Raw genomic sequence first — 22,511 nt, 5'->3', positions numbered from 1 at the left:
TTTCATGGTTAAGGATGCATGCAAAGAACAGGTTAAATAAGACAGGAGTGAGAACACATCCTCGTTTCACACCGCTGGTGATGTTGAAGGGGGCAGATGTGGCTCCATCAGACAATACTTCGCCTGTCATGAAAAAGGCATATAATCTGGACAAATTTTCTTGGGTAGTCAAGTCATGTTAGAATAGTCCAAAGGGCTTCCCTGTTGACAGTATCAAATGCCTTTGTCAGATCTAAGAAGACAGCATATAGGTGCATGTTCTGTTCAATGCACTTCTCTTGTATTTGTCTGACAGCAAACACCATGTTGACTGTGCTCCGGCCAGGTCGAAAAATCACATTGACTTTCAGGTAGATTTGCCTCGGAAATACTGGTTATTAGGCGATTCGTTATTTTCCCTCCAATGGAGAGGAGGGATGCGCCTCTATAAATTTTCACATTCTGCTTGGCTGCCTTTGTTCTTGAAAAGAGACAGTAGTAGCATCGTGGAGGTCCTGTGGTATGTTTCCATCCTCCCACATGCTGATGATCATGCTGTGGAATGCTGCTAGTGCTGCTGGACCTGCTGCTTTGTATCTCTCTGCTGGTATCTCATCTTTTCCAGGAGTGCTTCCTGAACTCATCCAGCTAATAGCTTTCTTAATCTCATCTATAGTGGGCGGAGAGTCAAGATCTGTCAAAGCAGGTTGTTGTGGAATTTTATTGAGGACATTATTCACGGTTGATGGTCTATTGAGAAGGTTGCTAAAGTGTTCTCGCCATCTTTCATTGATGCCTTCTTTATCTTTAATCAGTGTTGTGTTGACCATCTTACTGCTCTCATCAGACCTTAGTTTAGAAGGTCCATGGACAGTTTTAATAGCACTGAAGAATATCTTTGAGTTGCGGGTCTCAGCATTGTGCTCAATTTCTTTGGCTCTGCTCTCCCACCAGTTGTCTTGTATCTGACGGAGGTCTTTGTGTTTTGTTCTGAAGGTACTTGAAATGGTCCCGTTTGGAGACTGAGGAGGGATCATTCTGCCATTCAATAAAAGGCTTTTCTCTTTACTTCCAGAGCTGAGCATATTTCTTCTTCGTTCTCAAACCAATCCTGATGTGTTCTTTTCTTTGGTCGAAGAGATGTTATTGCTGTGTCAGTCACCATCTGCTTGAACTGGTCCCACTTTTTGGCTGCAGTACCGATCAGTTGTCCGTGGGATGTCAGTTTGTCATCAAAACTCTTCTGGAAGTTGTTAAAACATTGAGCATCCTTCAGTTTGGCTATGTTGGAAGCAGGATGCACATGCTTAGGGCATTTGTGCCAAGAGGGAGCGATGTAAAGTTGGAGAGACGTCCTGACTCATCTGTGGTCTGTCCAGCACTCTGCACCTTGCATCACTCTGGTGATCAGTACATCTTGGATGTCTCGTCTTCTGACAACGGCATAATCTATCAGATGCCACTGTTTGGACCTAGGGTGCATCCACATAGTTTTGTATTTATCTGCTTGTCGGAACAGAGTGTTGGTAATGGTCACGTTTGAGCCTTTTCATAACAAAGGCTCAAAAGGAGTAGTGTGTATGTGTATTTTTTAATATATAAAAAACACACCCCATACACACACCCCCACCTTCCTACTGTATTTTCCACTGCATGCATCCGATAAAGTGAGTTTTAGCCCATGAAAGCTTAACACATTTATCTGAGCATAGTCTAAGGTGCCACAAGTACTCCTCATTCTTTTTGCTGATACAGACTAACACAGCTACTCCTCTGAAACCTGACTCTAGGAGGTGCAGTTCTAGAACTCTCACCATCTATCCAGAAGATGGCCAGGCTACAGTCCAGTTGTCTAAAACATTCTGCTGCTCCAATTGCTTACAGTAGCAGTCTGTAGTGTTCCCAGGATATTAATAGGTTTATCTAAGGAGTAATTTTCCCACTTCTGAGAGCTGTTAGACTGCTTTACTTCTTTAGCCTGCAAAATTTTGATGCCTTTGACATCTATAGAAATACTGAAGTGCCACTAGTTTAGTTTATAGGGAAAAAGTTCACTTCTTAACATTTCAATGTGGCATTGAATGTAGCTGCTAGAAGCAAAATCTGTCTAGAATGTGTTGCTCCCAGAGGAGGAAGGGGTGGTGAGTGGCAGGGAGTAACTTAAATGTACCTTGTTTTTAAAAGAGCAGTTCAGTTGAGAGCTGAAGAGCCCCAGTTATAACAAGTCCTTATGCTCTAGCACTGTTGCTTGGCCCGTGAAGCTACAAACAAGACACATCAGGTTCAAAGGCAGTGCTTATTCCTCAAAAGTCTACGTAAGTTCTTTAGCACTTGAAAGAAATCTTCACTATATTTTTAATTAAGCCAAAATTTGTATTTCACTTTTTACTGCTCCCATTCTAAGCTTCAGTTACTTGTTACAAACATTCCAGAAGTGAAAGTTAGCTCTGAACTAAACCTGTTGCATACTATTTTGTAGTTAAAACACAAGCAAATTATGTAGACATTCATGTATAAGTAGTTTAAGGGAGCCAACTCTCATATTCTTTAGTTCCGTTACCAGAGTTCAGTTTATGCAGCAAACACAAATACCAATTATCACTGTTCTGAAACTGTAGCACATCATTTATCTACCTGTACAGGAGAGATAGCATCCAAGCTGCTAGCACTTGGTGGACGTCCCTTTGGCATGACTCCAGGTGGTGGCTGTCTAGCCTTGTTCATGACATTACTGCAATTGGCTACCATAGTGAGGATGGTCTCTGACAGCTCCTGGGAAACACTCCTGAGCAGAGAAGAGTTAGGTGATAAGCCATATAGCATTCCTGAGGCTGGCCAATCCAGCCTGTTCAGTTTCTCTTTAGCAAGTGGGATCATGTATTTCAAGACAGGTAATAAGTGTGGCTTTGGAGAAGTAGACAAAAGTTAAGATTTTGCAATTACTTTACAATAATTTGACTACCTCTACTGTCATATCTCTTCATTAAATTCAATAAGCAGTCAAGTGACTTGAGAAGCACTCTACAGACTTCTAGAACCTACAAACCACAGCATGTCTTTCTAAAAGACTTACGCTAGACCTTAAACCCAAAACAGATGGCTAAGTGACTGCAGATACCAGCTTTAGTGAAAAAAAGTTACTCTTAAAAGTCAATATGCTTGGGTACGTCCCCCTCATGCTAAGATGATTCATGTTTTCAGATCCACATTTCATCAGGCACTGAAACATAAGGAGCAATTAGCAGTGAACATGGAGTACCATATAGCTCTAAAAAAGCAACAAAACCCTGCCCCCTCAGGTGAACAGGCAGTCCTCACACTTATGACAACTGGTTCCTGAAAATTGCATTGTAAGTCGAAAGTGTAACTTGGAACCGCAATCCACTCCATTGCAGGACTGAGCATTGTAGAGTCAAAACCAATTGTCATAAGTTGAATCAGGGTATCAATTCATAAGTGCCATTCATCGCAAGTAATAACTGTACTATACTGAATCTTAGCTACATTTTTTTATTTCATTTCCATTCGATACACAGGAAAAGGACAGTCTTGATAGTCTGGAAAACAAGTTTCCCTTACTCATGTCTTAGATACACTACTCAATAACTTTAAGGATTAAGACACACTGGGTCTCCTAAAAACAGAATATGCATCTTTGCCATAACAGAATTAAAGAGAACAGACTCCTAGGAAGCCCTAGTCTATTTCTTGGACAATATTTGAAACAGGAGCTCTGTAGAAGAATAGAATGAGACAGTTTAAGAGGTTGGGAAGGCTGAAGTCTCCTTTTCGATAAGGCTACCCTGTTCTCCTATTTCATCAAGTTGTACTTTGAGTATCAAGGTTATACACCATATGATTAGAGTTCTGTTACTGTAAGTCCAAGACCATCACTGAGTTGCTATCATTCCATTTTCTGGCATTTTTATGCAGCAATAAGGGGCTATGGTTTGACCTAGCTGGCTAGTGTCATAGGAAAGAACCTAAGAGGATGGGCATTTACGTGACTTAAGCAACAAAATCTAAGATATTTTAACAAGATCTCAAGATGATCCAATATATTTAGATCAAAACAAGAGACCAGACAAGTCGCTAACAGCTTTTCTCTACAGAGACCTAGAAACCAAGATAGAACATATAAATCAAGGTCTTCAAGAGATGGTCATATGGGAATACAGAAAGTGCTTTGCAGAGAGAAAAGAACATACCCATTGCTAGTGGGCCTATTTTCAAGCACAGCAGACTGCCAGTTTCTTGCTTCAATAGTATTTGAAGAGTCAGTTTGCAAGACTGTGCAAACAAAAGAATCTCTAACCCAAGAACTGGCCAAATTTAAGTTTGGTGTGGATATACTTACTGTGGTAAACCCCAGAGATTATTTTGACTATGTCCTAATTCAGGGACAACTAGCTTAAAGGTGCTAAATCTTTGGGGTAAGGGTTGTTTAATTAAGGTACATTTAAAGTAAATGATGTTTGGGTGATCAACTTACTTCCATGTTTAAGAGGAGACAAGTATTTCCAGGTAAAATAACTACAATGTTTTCAAAGAGCTTTCTATATCTACTCAACCTCAGCTCTACCTTAACAAGTTCCTTGCCCAGAAGTTCATGTTAAAAAAAAAAAAAAAAAAAAAAAAAAGTGAGCATTGCTCAGCAGCAACCCTCTCAGATATTTCATACCACCACAACTCTCCAAAATGGTTTCTACTCCCACATTCCACAAATTAGAGCAACATGACCTGCATCAACCTTGAAAAGTTCTTTACCTACTACTCCCCATGCTGTGGGCTACCATTATCTATAGTTCAACCATGTGGACTTTAGAAGTCTAGCACTGTCATGGCGAGCGATGTGCACTGTCTCTAAGTCAGCTCTCTGTGCCTCATGTTTCCCCATTCTCATATTCTACAGGCCAATACTAGGTCTCCCCAGTCTGACTCCCTTCTCTGTGGCAGGTCTCTAAAAAGGACAACGAACCTCTACAGTCTGAGTAGAGCTCCAGGTATACATATTCAGAAGCCAAGGAAAAGAGGCGAACATGTCACATGTCATTACTTCACTAAGAAGTTTATTTTTAATCTGAAATAATTTGAAGCAGAGACTACAGGCATTTCCTGGCCACTCTAAGGTTATTAATCTTGGGGGACACTGGGAGGATAGAGACCATCCCAACATACATATAAAAAAAATCATTCCTCTTAATATAAAACCACTGAGTAGATGGGCATGGGGATCTCTAAAAAACAAAAAAGGGCTGTACTGCTTCACAGAAAGCCTTAAGTAAATATTAAAAATGCATGCTGCCCAAGATGAGGGCATCTTTCAGTGGGCTCTTAGACCTTATATAGTAGCAAGTAGTCAGAAGATAAAACTATTCATGTGTTATCCTCAAATATTATAACTGGCCTTCTCATATAGAAATAGATCCAAGGCTAGACTTGTCATTTGCCTCTTAACACAAGTCTTTTTATAAAGAATCCCTTGTTCTACATTAGCTATAGCACCCACATTGTGAAAAATGAGCAGCTACCCAGTAAGCAGACCTCAGAATTTTGAATGAGTGCTCTCTCCCCCCTTCCACAGACTGATCAGAATTAAAGTGGCCTTAATGCAGTTTCTTAATTCACTGATTAAACTAAACTGAATTATGGTCACTTCAATATTGACCAGAAGCATCCACACAGGGATTTAATGCAGATCAACTAATCCACTTCCAATTCACACCTTTAGTTAATTTGAATTAATCTCCTTGGAGCCCCCCCATGTAGACAAGCCCAAAGTATTGCCTATTCTCCATCTATAACCAGATGGAGGAGCACCTCACAATCCCTACTGTATTTATCCTCACACCACCCAAGAGGTAAGGAAAGTGCTATTATCCTCATTTTACAGATGAACTGAGGCAGAGAGACCATGATTTGCTCAAGGTCACAAGGTAGATTGGGTTCAAGTCCTTGCTCTGTTAAGTCTTCAGAGTCTGAGGCTGACCCCCTAACCACTAGACCATCTTTCTTTATGCATTCTCATTTGTAGCAGTTAATTCACATCAAGAAAGTGAGTTTCATAAAAAGGATTGCTCTGAAAGCATTTAATGTAAGCCATTGCTGTAGTTGCTACATAGATACTATGTGGATGTGAGGATGAGATTGTTTGTTATGGAGTCTATTTAAATAAGGCTCATACTTACGAAAGTTTGAAGCCAGCTTGGATAAAAACTAAAGAATTCATAATTTTATTGAAATTAAATACAGGTTCTTTTCAAAAATAAACTAATTTAAAATTAAATTTGAAGTTACACCCTATGTTAAGTCCTAAAATGATTAAAATTAAAATGATTAAAATAATTTAAATGAAATACAAAAAAATATTAAGTAGAACATTTGATGCCAAGTCTTAAAGAAAGTCAAATAAGTGAATTGGTGGACATCACTAGTTAACCACCTGAACCTAGAATTTGTTGAAGTGCTAAAGCAGCTGAAGACAGCTGCAGAGAATAAATTTTCTTCATTTCAGTTTATTCAACTACTTCAGGTCAATGACTAATTCCTCCTAAGGTAAACCAACTGGGAGTTGGAAAAAAGGCAGGAAAATTTAGACTGGAAAAGAAAAACCATGTACAGACACTAGATACGAGGATGAGATCTACTAGTTCCATAATCTTGAAGAACATAGTAAATTGAACTGATTTCTGATCACTAACTATAGCGAATAGTTCCTTCATTCATTAATCAGTTTTAAATGCAAAACAAGAGAAATGCATCATCCAGCATTTTCTAAATTACTAAAAAGACTTCAAATTAAGAATCTGAATAAGCGTCAATTAAGCTGTTTAATTGCTTAAATAATGGGTACAGTTATGATGTGTCCTCCTGGTTAGCATAATGTTATGTTAATTTGTAACTAAATCTGTTTTCATGGTTACCAACCAATGAGGATCAACCTTTCCTTAGGAAAATAACTAAAAAAATACAAGTGCAAAACATGATTAAAATCAATTAATGATTCCTACTTGCTGATTTAAATCTGATTTGAAGTCAATACACCCTGTTTGGAAAATGCCAATGTTAACCTAATATGCCATGAATTCTACAAGAATCTCACACACTAACGTCCTGACATCTAGGCAACAAAAAGAACAGATATACCTCAAAATAGGTAAAATTGAAGACTCAGTTTTTCTCATCTTATAAAACATCACTCCATTGCACAATGAAGAATTTTGTGAAAATTAATGTGCGTGCGGAATTTTCTTTCCCTCACAGAAATGGGCTACAGTGCTGCTAGCCCTCACTGGACCCCAGCAGATTCCTGGCAGCTGCCAGCATGCCCTGAGAAAAGGAGAGGGCGGCACACAGAAAACTTTGTGCAAGCCTGGGATTGAGCATCAGGCTATTTCTCCCTCCAGATCCCTAGGCTTGGGGTGAGATATGGGGGGCACATGCAGCTAGAGTCTTGGGGGAGGCAAAGGGGGCAGAGAAACAGAAACTGGTTGTGATAGGGATTTCCATAACTCTGCTCCGGGGGTGGAGGGGAGAGAGAAAGAAAGAGAAAGAAAGAAAATGTATGTGGGGGGGGGGGAAGGGGGGGTACAGACACTTGCTGACAGGTTTTTGAAATTAACAAAATAATTGAAACTGGCATGATGCAGTGTTATTTTGACAAAATTTGCAGAATTATTAAATATTGTGTGCAGAATTTTTAATATTTTGGTGCAGACTGCCCCCAGAAGTACATTACGTAACAAATTCTAGGTTTAAAATTTAAGTATCTCTGCATATATGTTAACTTTGCAAAGGATCAATTAGAATTGGTACAACAAACCTAGAAGCCCATTTGCTTTTAATGTAGCAGCCCTAATAAGAAATATAGGAAGGTGCCCCATCTACTTACTCTGCAACCACAGGAAAAAGGGATCATAAAATTTTGTTCATCAATATAAAAAAATATTAGGAGAGGCTAAATTGCCAGTTAGGTATTTTAATGGGTGGGGTCGAATGTTTATGGAGCCAGACCTAATTTAAAAAAAAAAAAAAACTGTCACAGGAAGGAATGACACAGTAAGTGAAATCCATTTACTTTTCCTTGACTCAATTCTCCTCTCCCCCTACTCATGCTTCTATATTCTTCCTCGTCCTCTCCTTTCCCGTATTGTGTTGACCCCTTTCCATATTATCACTTCTTTCCCGTGTGGACTCTCCCAACCCCACCCACCATACTGTCCCCTATCCTTCTTCCCAGGACATAAGTTCACCAGCCAGCCTCATACCTTTGAAGTCCAAACACTATCATCCTCTCCTCAAAAAAAGAAATCAAGCATGTGTACAGAAATTGAGAACCCTCCTCCTTCTCCCCCACCCCCAAGAAACATTCACTCTCATGCAGCTTCCCAGAAGCTCAAATAGGCAGTCCGTGTATCATGTGCCAAGCATGTCCCAATTCCCTTATGCCCACCCACACAAGCAGTCTCTCCTCCTCCTCAGTTCTCTACCCGGGTCTCACAGTAGTTCCTTCCCCTACATTTGCACAAAGGCGGCCATTCGCTCCGATTCCCACACTTGCACTTCTTGTTCTTCCACTTACTTTGTCCCTTCAACCTCAAGATGAGTCTACCCCTGCTCAGAGAATGGAAACTGCTGTAGAGCAGGAGGAGGAAGTGAGGCAATATCTGTTCTTCTTCCTCCCTCCAGTGGCTCTGCCAGATACAATGATTCAGGAGCCAGTTAGCACCAACAGGAACCAGGGGTAAGGGAGAGAGAAAATGATGTAGTCTTGGGAGAATTAAGAGGAAAAAGAAGAAACCTTTTCATTTTTATTCCTCTACACAAAGCAGGCAAGGTATGTTTGGGAGGACTGGGGGGAAAAACACATGCACATCTATTTCGTATCAGCGACCGCACCTAGAGGGACACATGTGGCAGCTATTTAGGGTCATGAAACCCCTATAAATACAAGTACTTAAAAAAAAAAGATGCTACTGCCAGCTTGACTCACTGTATACATATTTCTCGAGTAGAGGATTTCCCCCCTCCCTCCCCTCCAAGTAGCTTAGTGGTCTGTGAGTTTATCAGACACTAGCAGTTAAACAGGATTTCAGTGTCTACGCTCATCTGACTTCATTGCAAACTGTTCTTCAGCGTAAAACAGCTGTTTAAAATGTATTGCTATAGAGCAATATTGCTGTGTTTACTAGCATAAGGACAAAGTGGTTTGATCAAAACAAAGATTTCCAGGACATTTTGGCATCACTAGAAGTTCCTGGCACATCATCTGTTGAAATTAGATATTCCTATAACTAAAGTGCTGGTGTATCTTCCTAAACACGACACACCACAGTGCAATTGCAAGGTAAAGTGACTCAGAGACAACTTCCCCCATAAATTACAGTAAATCTGAACTTAACTTCTAGCCAGAAAGTTTACTAAAATGCTTGTTTCTAAATAAGACTGAAATCCAAGATTTTAGACCTGTGATTGTCATTAAGAAAGAGTCTTGTATGCAGGCTCTCTTCTCAATCTAGTCTCCTTTAGTAATTTTTCTGGAAGTGTGCAAATGGTTCAGATTCTTAGATTAAAATTAAGAGGAAGTAAAGGGTTGAGAAGATTGTTTTGGACCTTCTAGTTCTCCACCCCAGGGGACATTAGGATTCAGAGCACAGCCAAGTTATTGCTTGTTCTTAAGTGATCACTACGCAGACTAAAGCTTTCTAAAGCCAGAGATAAAGAAGATTAATAACTTATGCATAATACTTAAGAGTACTGTCAAGAAGAGTGTAGCAGTAAGATTGAACACATTATTGGCTCTATCTAGGACTGACTCTAAATGGTACAGCCCTATCTTTCATATGCACCAAGGGAATCCAAACCTCAATTTTAAGATAGTTTTGCAACTATGACACTTGCAGTTGAGTCTTCAAGCATATGCAGTTACCATAAGCGTGCAATTTTCTTACCCAGCACAAGCTTGTAGGCAGGCCAACATAGTTGCTAGTGTTTCTGGAGGAAGCTGAGCACTTTTGGGCTGGTCTTTCTCTGGGGCAAGGCCCCCCAAAATAGATGGGCATCGTCTCTTTAAGAAGGTCATACAGGCCTGGATGAAGGGCTCCTGGGGAAGAGAAATTCTTTTAATCTCTATTTAGACTGCATACCAGCCATGATTTCAAATTTAGCAACTGCAAGGTGGAAAGAATTGCACTAAGCTATTACATAGTTCAACATTTTCACTGAACTGTCAGACTAAAGTAGTTTTCCACAACTTCAATACTACTTAAAAAAAACTGTTATAGTGACTTAAGTCACCAAAAATAAAATGCAGAAATGAAATAAAAATCCTGCTTTACCCCATGCTCCCGAATTTTATCTGTGAGCCATTTGTCAAGTTTGAGGTATTCCCGTCGAGAGGCAAGTGCAGCAAGGTCAATAACAAAGGCAAATGGAGTACCATTTAGCAGCATTGACAAGGCCTAAAGAAAAAAAAAATAAGACTACTAGTCAAAGTATCAGGTTACCCTACCCATTCTTTCATGATCTCTGCTCCCAACCTACTTTTTGGACAAGTTTTGCTACAACATGCTGCTACTGCTTTCTTGGTCAACAAAAAAATTTGGTACTATTCGCTTCATAGTTATATCTTGCTTATAAGACTAAGCAAGTGGTTCTAGATCTGAAAGCATGACACTACCTTCAACTAGACTTGACCTTGTGCTTGGGCTTTTACAGTCTTAATATGAAGCCTTACCAATAAGTGGCAGAGTAATAAAAAAAAGTTACTCAGTTTCTATTGCAACACCACAGAAATCAAAATCAAAATATCTTATCACTCCCTGAGCACAAACACAGGAGTATTTCACATCCATTCTGAATGTGCCTCATGGTCAACAGTAGTTGAGGCATGGAAATTTTTTTTCAAAAGGCAGTCTGTCCAGCTATACCAAATGACACCCCAAATTTGTTACATCCACTTTAACAGGTGACAGATACCTCAAAAAGGTGATAAATACCTCAAATATAAGTCAGCTGAAACTGTACAGCACATACAATTTCAGTGGACTAGTATGGAAAGTTACTGAACTATTGTCACTTGTTTAAACACACCTAAGTACAACTGTGCTATCTTTAAACAAGTTTAATTTTCTAGAGTAAGTTTCCTATGCTCCCACTTCCAGCATCTTCAAGAAAAGTAAGTTGGTTGAAACTATTCTTCTAGTTCTAGATCATTTTTATAGTCTTTGATATCCACTTATGCCAACATCTGAATCCAGACATTCTAGCAATACAGTTCTTACTAACTTTCTATCACTTGTTAGTTTAGTTTCTCTTATAAAAAGAAACATGAAGTTCATACAGAGCACACTAAGTAAGTGACAAATGCCTCTCAAAAAACTCACCTTCAAGTCTTGGGCAACATCGAGAATGCGTGACAATTTTGCCTGGTCATACTGCTCCCCTCTCATGTACCATTCAGCCATTGCATGCATGATAAGTTGGCGTATTGAAGGAGACTGGCCCTAGGGAAAGTTAAATTGTGATTTCACTTTATACACAGCTGCTTTTATTATTATTATTATTATTATTAAAAAACACACACACACACTTTAGGTTGTCACAGAAGTTTACATTTGGAATAGCTCACTCACAATTATGCAGGATGTTTCACCTATTTGCCACAGTTTTAATGGTGCTTATATGCAAGTTCTGTAGTTAATACCAGTTATATTTCACTCAGATAATCTACTGCAAAAGCCTAAAATCACCACTTAGACATGATTCTACATCTTTGAATTTCCTTTTGAATGATGAAACAAGTTGAGTTCACATCCCATGCTATTCCACCAGTAAACTGGTCTAATTCTTTTCCCATTCACATAGGAATGGAGATCGGAATAAACTATTGTAGTATGCCATCTGCACTTATGTAATGGAATACCACATCTCATGGCTTAATACATGTTCTTGGAGATAAAATGGGAGTGGAGGTCCCAAAAACAATTAACAGAATTCAGCTTTTCATTGGTATCAAGGGTCTTGAAGTCTAGCTGTTCACATCTTGGGAGCACCTAATTTTACCAGCTGATGGAACTGCATCATGAAAGACAGACCAATGTTCTGTATTTATGACACAATCTGGGACAGTGGAAAACTTCAGATCTTGCAGTTAAGATCTTTACTCAACTCAGCCTTCTGCAACAAAGCATTTCTCCAGTCAAGCAATAAAGACAACTCCATCCTTCAATTTAAGAGATTTTCCTAATGTAAACAAAACCACCACAACACAACTGGGAGAGCTTGAAATGAATGACACTGCTGAATGACCAATGACTTTGCAGTCAGTTTAGACCAGGACCAGATCGGTTTTGTATTATTGAACTTCACTGTCCAAATGTACTTGAGCACAAGATTCTTCTAATGCAGATAAGCCAAATGACACAGGTCTCAACTACAGCCATCTTCTCCTTACCTCTCCCGTTTGGATAGCTCCATCAGTCACAGCAACAGTGAAAGCTATAGCGTGGAGAGGGCAACACGTAACCCAAAACAGCCTGCTTATGTAATCATTTAGCGCCTCACATCTGCATACGCTAAAAGGATACACAGCCAGCCACTTCATTACAGCTCTCAGTTTAACAGATACAGGAATTGTACTATTGCATCACACAAACGTGACATTTGTAAAGTATACTGCCGTACAGATACTTCAGCCCAGTATGTATAATTATGGAATAGCCAATCTCTAGGAAAAGTTAACAATTGGGCTTATGCCTGAACCTGACAGTTTATATCTTAAAATAACATACTTCTTACAGAAGACAGAGTAATAAAAGACAATTTAAAAAAAAACCAAAAACCCACAACACTCAATGTGCCAACCAGCAAAATTTGTAAAACTAAACAAGGTCTTAGATTGAGCCTATATTCAAGTTTGAGTTTCCTAAGCTGATCTTTTGCTAAAGCGTACTTATTTACACAATGCAAAAGAGAGACCAAGTCTCAGCAGTTTGCCTTAAGATCAAAGTGGTAAGCAATTATCAGTGAGTTGCAATATTTTGTAAAAACTCAATACTTTCTACACTATCCTGGTCATAAATGAAGACATTTCCGTGTTTTGCTGTTCTGGCTGCCAAATCAATCCATCACAAGCTTCTAAAATAAAAGTAATCAAAGCTTTTGAGTACTCAATTGAAACACTTACCTGTCCATGCCACGCATAGTGCAAAATGATGGCAGAGTTGGGGTGGTTGCCAAGGAAAATTGGCATAAGTGTAGAGATGAGTTCATGGCGTAAGGTATGCCAGGAAGTGTTGATCTGTAATAAGGCCAATACCAACATATCTGGGCAGTGCTTGATGGGGAAACTGAAGAGCTGCTTAACTTGCTCATACTGGCCCACTTCTGCCAACCGCAACAGAGACTCAATCAAATCCAGGCTCTTCCTAACAAAAATACAAAGTTACATACTAGATGACTAACAGGATTCTGGTCTGCAGGCAACGCCAAGCATTATTAAAATGCCAATTTCAAATAAGCAAATTTCATACAACTGTTACAACTTTGCTGAACCCAAATGAGTCTGCAATGAGAATATTCCTATCTGATTTTCATTAAATATTTAAACTCCGCATTTAATAAAAGGTTAGAGTCAACTACTCTTCTGGTTAAGAGGTATTAAAAACCCCTACTTCCAACTGAGATATTTCAGGTTGAATATACAATTGAAAACTGTGGCTATATGTATACACTTTAAAAACTCATGTTTTATTTCAGGTACCTGGAGCAAGCTTCTCCAGTGTCCTGGGGTGAGGGAGCGGGGGTGGGGGGAAGGAAGACTGCTGAAAATTATATCTCTCTCTCTCATATCTATTACACTTAAATATTTTTAGAAGTGAAAAAGCACTCCCAGAACACATTAGTAGGAACTCCCAGACAGCTAAAGACACCAGTGGAAGGATCAACTGGCAGCATGCTTTACAAGTGTTACTACAGGCATACGTGGGAAGTGCTCTGATAATGCAAGAACCAAGCACTAATTATACACAAGACACTTAATGGCTCCTCTGCTGAAATATGAGTGCAGCTAAAAACTCAAGTCATTTGAAAAAGCCACATTTAACTGTCAAATTAGTCTTATCCTCCATTTATGAGAACATAAATCCATCTATGTGACCAGGTTTACCATGTGGCAATTTCTCGATTGTCATCCTCTGGTGGTGCTTTCAGGATGTCTGTGGCAACAGCATGACAGGGGTAGTCAGCAAAACAGAAGATCTCTGGGTTTATGAGGGAATGCTGGATGAAGGAGAGCTGGAACATGTGTTCAGAAAAAAAAAAAACAGGTTAGATCTTCAGCAAAAAAAAGTTATATACCCTCTTTCTTCCTCAACCACCAGGAGAGAAATTTTCAGAAGGGACTCAAAAGTTAGTGCATATGTTTTGCACTTTAGTCCTGGATACAGTACAAACTGATCTGATTATGTAACCAGGTTAAAGCCTTGCCACTACACAGTTATTGAACATAGTTCCAGTTCCATCTACACTACAAACTGGAATAATATTGGTAACTGTTTTCCTTAAAAAGGATGCATAGTGCCCTTCAACTCAATGCACTTCAATATCCCTTAAGCCTTCACATAAGTTATACAGTTGACTAGACAATACTTAAGAAGCGTGCTCTGGGTCTGCAGTCACTCCCAGACAGAATTGCAAATTCATTCTTAGTTCTGGGATTAGTCTATTTAAGTTACTGTTTCACTACTCAGTGATGTTCCTTACTACACAAAGATATTAAGCCAGTACAATTGTAACTGTTAAGCATGTTAACTGCCTAGTACAATTAATTTGACAACAGTTCCAAGATAATCCTACCTGGCCCTCGGCATGTTTCCAAGGTCTGTATATGAGATCAACTGGGAAGACTTCCATGCCAAGCCCTCTTTGGATACCATACACCACAATCTGCAGACCCTTGCTGTCACGAAGTTGAAACCCAGGGTGGTCCAGTTCATAGGTTACTTCCTTGAAGTTCAAACTAGGATTCTGCAAACAGTAAAACAGGTTACCCAGCATCAAGATAAACATCCATAAACATTCCTCAATACTTTCTGCAAGTGCACCAGGCCACCAATGATCATTAGTGCATTTCAATGGAAAAATTTCAGCACAAATAGTTAGTTTGGCTCAGCTGTAATTTAACTGAAAATAGGATCTTACAACAGAGTGTTAGACAAACTTAACTAGTGACATCACAACCAGAAAAGATTACAGCATCTGAATTCTGGCTAGGTGCTCCTGTCTTCCATGCAAGGTGCATAGTCCTTGAGGCAAAAGTGCTTATAAAGGTTTTCTGTGATGAGGAATACAGCATATTAGGATGTGTGTAAGATAGGAGTAAACAGCATGGAAGAGTCACTTAAGTTAGCCATTCTCACACCTTTAGTTTCATGTGGTATTATTGAGACATTTTTATTCAAGTGAAGCAATAAAGACATTTCAGTTCAGAAGTGCTGGTACTACTCCTGAGAAGAGTATACCAGAATTGACTGGTTGCTCTGAATACTAATTACAAATAGTCTATATTGATGTATTACAAGCAAGAAGTCAAACACTTACCAGCTCTTTAAGAACATCAATCAAGACCTCCACATTCCAGGTATGGGCTTGTGTTCCATCGCTTTTATCTTTCCCATCACTCCAGATCCCACTGCCAGGAGCCGAAATAGACTGCAAATTAAATGTCTTTGATTATATACTAGTTAAACTTAACCAAGCACCAGAAACCAGAGCTTCAGAATGTCCCATTATGAGTAAAATCAAGCCATTAAGTAAGCTAGGAAGAAAGCTCTGCACTTTTAATAGCACCTTTCTCCTAAGAATCAAAGCACTTTACAGACATGCCTCACTGTGATGCAATACCCCTCTGCAGAATAGGAATGAAAATGTGAAGTGAAGAATACAGGTTAAGTGACTTGCTTAAGGCAACAGTAGTGGCAGAGCCAGAAATGGAATCCTGGAGCACCAACTCCCAGAGTCCCCAGCTTTAGTGACAAGTTTTCATTTTAGTGAGAAGAGTGAACGTACACTGTTTACTATCACTCTTCAGTAAGACTACTCACTTGTAATGGAATACCCTCTGTCAACCCCGAATGAGTTCGAGCCATCATTCCCAAAACCCTGGCAACCTGGGCAGCTGTTACCTCCCGAACACCAAACTGCATGATTATGTTGTGACATTCTTCAACACTAAAAATATAAGCAGAAGACAGACATTGATCACAGTATCAAAGCAGGTTTCAACATGACAGCCAGAGTAACACAAGAGGGACTAGAGTGTGATTTTCTGGTTAAAGGTAACACACTGACACAAAAAGTTAGCTATTTCAACCTGATTTTGCATACAATAAGGAGTATGAGACTGCTTGGCTTGGCAATGTTTTCAGTTAGAAGGGTTCTTGCTTTCTAATTCACACTACAGACGCTCCTCAACTTATGCAAGCGTTCTGTTCCAGAACATCCTGCGTAACTTGAATTTTGCATAAATCGGAAACATATCTGACCATTATGAAAAAACCCTCCTATTTCTAGCTTATGGGACTTTTTCCCCGTAAGTGTGAATTTGTGTAAGTCGGGTTTTGCATAACCCAGAGAGCAACTGTATTTATGTTCAGCCAAGATGGCTATGTATAAACTTGTATAAAAATCCAGTGTTTGCAACAAACATATTTTGGGAAATTACCATATATATTCAACTCAAAACCATAGATCTCCACCAAGAAATAACCATGTGACCTGTATTTGACCACTGCATATAGTTCATGCAAATTAAACTGTAGGATTTTGCTACTATCTCAGCTCTCCATTAGACAGGAAAGGGGTCAAAAGTCTACAGGTAGATTACTCATGAACACCATCTTAGGTTCTGACATAGCTGGAGTACCCAATGGTTACAGAAACTTCATTAAGTACCATCCATCTGCAACAGGTATCTGAGACCATGACTACACGCTTTGTGAGAAATTACCATGTATAAATTCACTCTACAGTAGTCAAATTTTCCTCAGTTAGACCAAAGTCATCTTAACAACACTACACAATGGAATTTCAACTCATGAAATATTTTAGCAGTTAAGTCAACTGCAGGAGCCAAGTACAAAAGGCAAATTAAATTGTTTCCTACAGCTCAGATCTTTATATCCCTCGAAGTTCCTTTTTTACTCTGAAAATGTAGACCGTTACCTAGCCTATAGGAGCATAAGTGATTTTGACTTTCCTTTAATCAATAACTATGACTATGAATATCTTTGATTTTTATCTGAACTGGGAAGATACTTAAACTGCATAAATTATATCTAAATTATTAAAAGGTATTTTTAAACCAAAGTTATTTTCACCTTTGGATACTGATGCCATCTATGGGTTTCAAACAATGTGGGGAGGTATTTAAGGCTATTCAGAAGAAATGTTTAAAGTGTGGAACTGTGTTCCCTCTAGTTTTTCCCCACATGTGCAGAATGAATTTTGTTATGTGCACCAATATGGACGTGGTGACATATCACGTTCACATTGGTGCACATAAAATTCATGTGGTGGGGATAGGGCCAAGGGGTTCAGCATGGGAGAGGGGGCTCAGGGCTGGGACAGGGCCAGGGATGAGGGGTTCAGGGTGCAGGAGGATGCTCTGGGGGGGAGAAGAGAGGACTCCCCCCCAGCTCTCTCCTGCCACAGCAACTTCTGGCTAAGCAGCACAGGCAGACTCTTAGGGTACGTCTATATAGCAAGCAGAAACCCATAGCAGCAAGTCTCAGACAGAGTCTACATGCTAGAGTGCTAAAAATTGCTGTGTAGACACTTGGTGTGAGCTAGAACTTGGACTCAATCCCACCCCTGAGATTCAGAGCCCAAGCCTGAACATCTACACAGTTAATTTAAGTGCTGTAGAGAGCCCAAGTCTGTAGGACAGGACTCAGCGCTGGTCCAGACTAGCGGGGGGGAAATCGATCTTAGATACGCAACTTCAGCTACGTGAATAATGTAGCTGAAGTCGAATATCTAAGATCGGATTACTCACCCGTCCAGACGGCGCGGGATCGATGTTCGCGGCTCTCCGTGTCGATTCCGGAACTCCGTTGGGGTTGATAGAGTTCCAGAATCGATATACGCGCGCTCGGGGATCGATATATCGCGTCTAGGTTAGACACGATATATCGATCCCCGAGCAATTGATTTTAACCCGCTGATACGGCGGGTAGTCTGGACGTGGCCTCAGATTTTCTGCTTGTCATGCAGATATACCCTCAGAGTAATACAGAACTTGTTCATAAGTGAAGTATTGCACATTACTGTGTTAATTGAAGTTAAGAGCAAGTATTGACCAGACGGGTTCTTCACCTACAGTAAGAAACAAGAAGCCTGGCAGGTACTTGGTTCTGGGGCAGCTGTAAGGATAATCATGCTATAAGGTATTGGCAGGGAAGCTGTGTAAGTTCTGCGGTATAGTCAATAGTCCACTCCTTGACACTACTGCTCACAATGCTGCATAACTTCACTGTTTGTGAAGCTCTTCCTATCCAGCATTCTAGAACTCAATACAGATCTCTAATACTGATCTTCATGTGAACACTCACCTGTGTTTAAAGCTTGACAACTTGCATGAGAGGAAAATTCTAAGAACCTAAGAACATAAGAATGGCCGTACTGGGTCTGATCAAAGGTCCATTCAGCCCAGTATCCTGTCTATTGACAGTAACCAATGCCAGGTGCCCCAGAGGGAGTGAACCTAACAGGTAATGATCAGATGATCTCTCTCCTGCCATCCATTTCCACCCTCTGGCAAACAGAGGCTAGGGACACCAGTCCTTACCCATCCTGGCTAATAGCCATTAACAGACTTAACCTCCATGAATTTATCCAGTTCTCTTTTAAACCCTGTTATAGTCCTAGCCTTCACAACCTCCTCAGGCAAGGAGTTCCACAGGCTGACTGTGCTGTGTGAAGAAGAACTTCCTTTTATTTGTTTTAAACCTGCTGCCCATTAATTTCATTTGGTGGCCCCTAGTTCTCATATTATGGGGAACAAGTAAATAAACTTTTCTTCATTCACTTTCTCCATATCACTCATGATTTTATATACCTCTCTCATATCCCCCCTTAGCCTCCCTCTTGTCCAAGCTGAAAAGTCCTAGCCTCTTTAATCTCTCCTCATATGGGACCTGTTCCAAACCCCTAGTCACATTAGTTGCCCTTCTCTGAACCTTTTCTAATGCCAGTATATATTTTGAGATGAGGAGACATCTATACGCAGTATTCAAGTGTGGATGTACCCTGGATTTATATAAAGGCAATAAGATATTCTCCATCTTATTCTCTATCCCTTTTTTAAAATGATTCTTAACATCCTGTTTGCTTTTTTGACTGCTGCTGCATACAACGTGGACATCTTCAGAGAACTATCCAGGATGACCCCAAGATCTCTTTCCTGATTAGTTGTAGCTAAATTATCCCCCCCCATCATATTGTATGTGTAGTTGGGGTTATTTTTTCCAAGTGTGCTTTACTTCTTTCATTTTCCATTTTGTTGCCCAATCACTTAGTTTTGTGAGATTTTTGAAGTTCTTCACCGTCTGCTTTGGTCTTAACTATCTCGAGCAGTTTAATATCATCTGCAAACTTTGCCACCTCACTGTTTACCCCTTTCTCCAGATCACTTATGAGTAAGTTGAACAGGATTGGTCCTAAGACTGACACTTGGAACACCACTAGTTACCCCTCTCCATTCTGAAAATTTACCGTTTATTCCTACCCTCTGTTCATGGCCTTTTAAATCAGTTTTCACATTTGTTAAGCCATGCTGGCTATTTCAGTTTTTACTGTGTTTTTTAATTTGGGGAATACATTTAAGTTGGGCCTCTATTATGGTGTTTCTGAAAAGTGTCCATGCAGCTTGCGGGGATTTCACTCTAGTCACTGTACCTTTTAATTTGTTAAACTAACCTCATTTTTGCATAGTTCCTCTTTCTGAAGTTAAATGCCACAGTGTTGGGCTGTTGAAGTATGCTTCCCATCACAGGAATGTTAAATGTTATTCTGGTCACTATTTCCAAGCAGTCCTGTTATAGTTATCTCTTGGACCAGATCCTGCACTCCTCTCAGGACTAAATCGAGAATTGCCTCTCCCCTTGTGGGTTCCTGTATCAGCTGCTCCAAGAAGCAGTTAAAGAATTGAGAAATTGTCTCTGCATTTCATCCTGAGGTGACATGTACCCAGTCAAGATGGGGATAACTGGAATCCCCTACTATTAGAGTTTTTTTATTTTGATAGCCTCTCTAATCTCCCTTAGCACTTCATTGTCACTATCACTGTCCTGGTCGGTAAGGCCAATAATAGATCCTTACTGTTATATTCTTATTAGAGCATAAATTACTATCCACAGAGATTCTATGGAACATGTGGATTCAATTAAGATTTTTACTTCATTTGATTCTACATTTTCTTTCACAAACACTGCCAATCCTCCTGCCGCCCCTGCACAACCTGTTCAGTCCTTCCAATATATTTTGTACCCGGGAATGACTGTCCCATTGATTGTCCACACTCCAACAGGCTTCTGTGATGTCTACTATCCCAATATCCTCCTTTAACACAAGGCACTCTAGTTCACCCATCTTAGACAGACTTTTAGCATTTGTGTACAAGCACTTTAAAAACTTGTCACTGTTTATTTGTCTGCCCTTTTCTGATGTGTCAGATTCTTTATGTGACTATTTCTCTTCTGATCTGGCCCGTACTTTAGGTTTTAGTCAGGAGGAGAGGATGGAAGAGGACAGAGAATCTCTATCAATATCGGACAATCAGCTTTCCTCCATCTCAGTTTAAAAACTGTTCTGCAACTTTTAAACGTTAAGTGCCAGCAGTCTGGGTCCACTTCGGTTTAGGTGGAGCCCATCCTTCCTGTATAGGCTCCCCCACCCCAAAAGTTTCCCCAGTTTCTAATAAATCTAAACCCCTCTTCTCTACACTATCATCTCATTCACGCACAGACTCTGAAGCTCTGCCTACCTACCTGGCGCTGCGCATGGAACTGGAAGCAAAGAACTAGAAGAAAGTGCATTATCTAGGTATTTTCTGTAAAAAGAAAATACAGCTGGGACTGATAAGTGAACAGTTTACCTCTACCGCTTAGATGGGAATGGTCAACAGAAGCCAGTTTACATTTACAATCAGAAAATACACAGCAGTGGAAGTGAACATACCATAAACCAAGAACAAGCAATCTCATGTTACTACTTTGTACACCAAGGTTAGTGGAGTTACTTTAGGACTCTTTTTCCTTTACTGCAAAGGAAAAGGGACTGTTCCCAGGCAAGAGGGCTGATGTGCGCGCGCTCTCGCCACACAGCTTTCCTACAAACCTTGTACAAAAGCCGTAGCCTACTTCTTGCATGAAGTCTGCCAGAGAGCTCTCCATCATTGTTTTGGCTATCCCTCCAGAATCAGGCAGGATCCTATCCATTAGGATGTCCCGTTTTTCAGGGTATAGAAGTGGTGCAAGCACCACGGGGCAACGCTCCTGGGGAAAATCTAAAAATGAGAGTGAAGAGCATGTATTACGATGCATTATAATGGCCTAACAAACAGGAAATTCTACAATACTACTTCAAGTCACAAATGACCATTAGGATTCTTTGTTTTTAAGTACTTATATTCAAATGAAGATTGTCTTGAAAAATACTATTACACATTGCCCCAGTAAAATGAAGGCTTTGAGCCTCCCTCAGGAAAGCTTCCAATTCCTGAAGAATTGAACCTTTTAAATTTCTAGCCACTACAGTTGCAAAGAAAAGCTACCAAATATAAGCTGAGAAAAATGACTGCATCTAGCCTACCAACATAGCTCCAAGTCCTCTATTGCTGTTTACAGCTTCCCCAAACTGCAGGAGCAGCATGAAATTGACAAGACTTCTACAGTTTCACTGCAGCTGCTTGGGAAAGCTACTAACTGCAGCAGAAACAGGTGCTAGAATGATTTGAGGGCACAATCACCCAAAAAGCACAGGTTGAAGAATACAGTAGGAGAGAGCAGCTGTCCCCTTCCACCAGAAAATATTGGGAATACGGGATCAGTGTGGGGTGCTCCTCTCCATTCCAGGTTTTCAAGGGACAGATGCACCATGGGACAGATGACTAAATTTTATGTTTTGGGCTATTATGCCAGCAACCCATCCACAACAGAACAGATTAGCCCAGTAGGAACCACCTAGGGGTTGGCCTTCCCTCAAAACAAGTTAGTGTGACTGCTTGTGCACTTTTGGGAGCATGTGGCACAAGTTATTGGCTTGATTAAGGGAACTAATGGTGGTTAGTACACCAAATTCTCTAGAGCAGACAATACTTAAGAGCATAAACTATAATAACGCAAAAAAAAGCAGCTGTCTTGCTCTATGTATCTGTTTAGACACACTATATCTAGTTCTTAGAACTAAGGAGGAGTGAGGAAGGACAGGACGAAGAGGAAATTAAAGGAGTTCAAGTCAGGAATGTACTGCTC

General features: G+C 40.1%; 1 protein-coding gene and 1 non-coding gene across 13 annotated transcripts in view; both read right to left on the bottom strand.

Moving 5' to 3' along the window:
• Positions 1-22,511, bottom strand: part of CNOT1 (CCR4-NOT transcription complex subunit 1) — a 107,772-nt gene that overhangs the window by 54,215 nt on the left and 31,046 nt on the right. For 11 of the 12 annotated variants that reach the window (XR_004002863.1, XM_030582238.1, XM_030582237.1 and 8 more), the window contains exons 8-17: positions 21,376-21,544; positions 16,083-16,209; positions 15,580-15,690; positions 14,836-15,006; positions 14,147-14,274; positions 13,166-13,406; positions 11,364-11,483; positions 10,317-10,439; positions 9,930-10,081; positions 2,614-2,764 (exon numbers count right to left, since the gene is read on the bottom strand). Coding sequence is in view for 11 of the 12 variants with exons in the window: in XM_030582238.1 (XP_030438098.1) it covers positions 2,614-2,764; positions 9,930-10,081; positions 10,317-10,439; positions 11,364-11,483; positions 13,166-13,406; positions 14,147-14,274; positions 14,836-15,006; positions 15,580-15,690; positions 16,083-16,209; positions 21,376-21,544 (1,493 nt within the window). In the remaining variant the exon portion in view is untranslated. The remainder of the gene's footprint in view (positions 1-2,613; positions 2,765-9,929; positions 10,082-10,316; positions 10,440-11,363; positions 11,484-13,165; positions 13,407-14,146; positions 14,275-14,835; positions 15,007-15,579; positions 15,691-16,082; positions 16,210-21,375; positions 21,545-22,511) is intronic. The other variant, XM_030582243.1, reaches the window with a different exon arrangement.
• Positions 2,142-2,277, bottom strand: LOC115660685. The gene has a single exon (XR_004002892.1). It is a non-coding gene; the product is annotated as a small nucleolar RNA SNORA50 (small nucleolar RNA).

The sequence above is a fragment of the Gopherus evgoodei genome, chromosome 12 (genome assembly GCF_007399415.2).
Source record: "Gopherus evgoodei ecotype Sinaloan lineage chromosome 12, rGopEvg1_v1.p, whole genome shotgun sequence".
Classification (NCBI taxonomy): Eukaryota; Metazoa; Chordata; order Testudines; family Testudinidae; genus Gopherus; species Gopherus evgoodei.
Note: the sequence above shows the minus strand (reverse complement) of the source record. Positions and strands in the feature narration are given on the sequence as shown.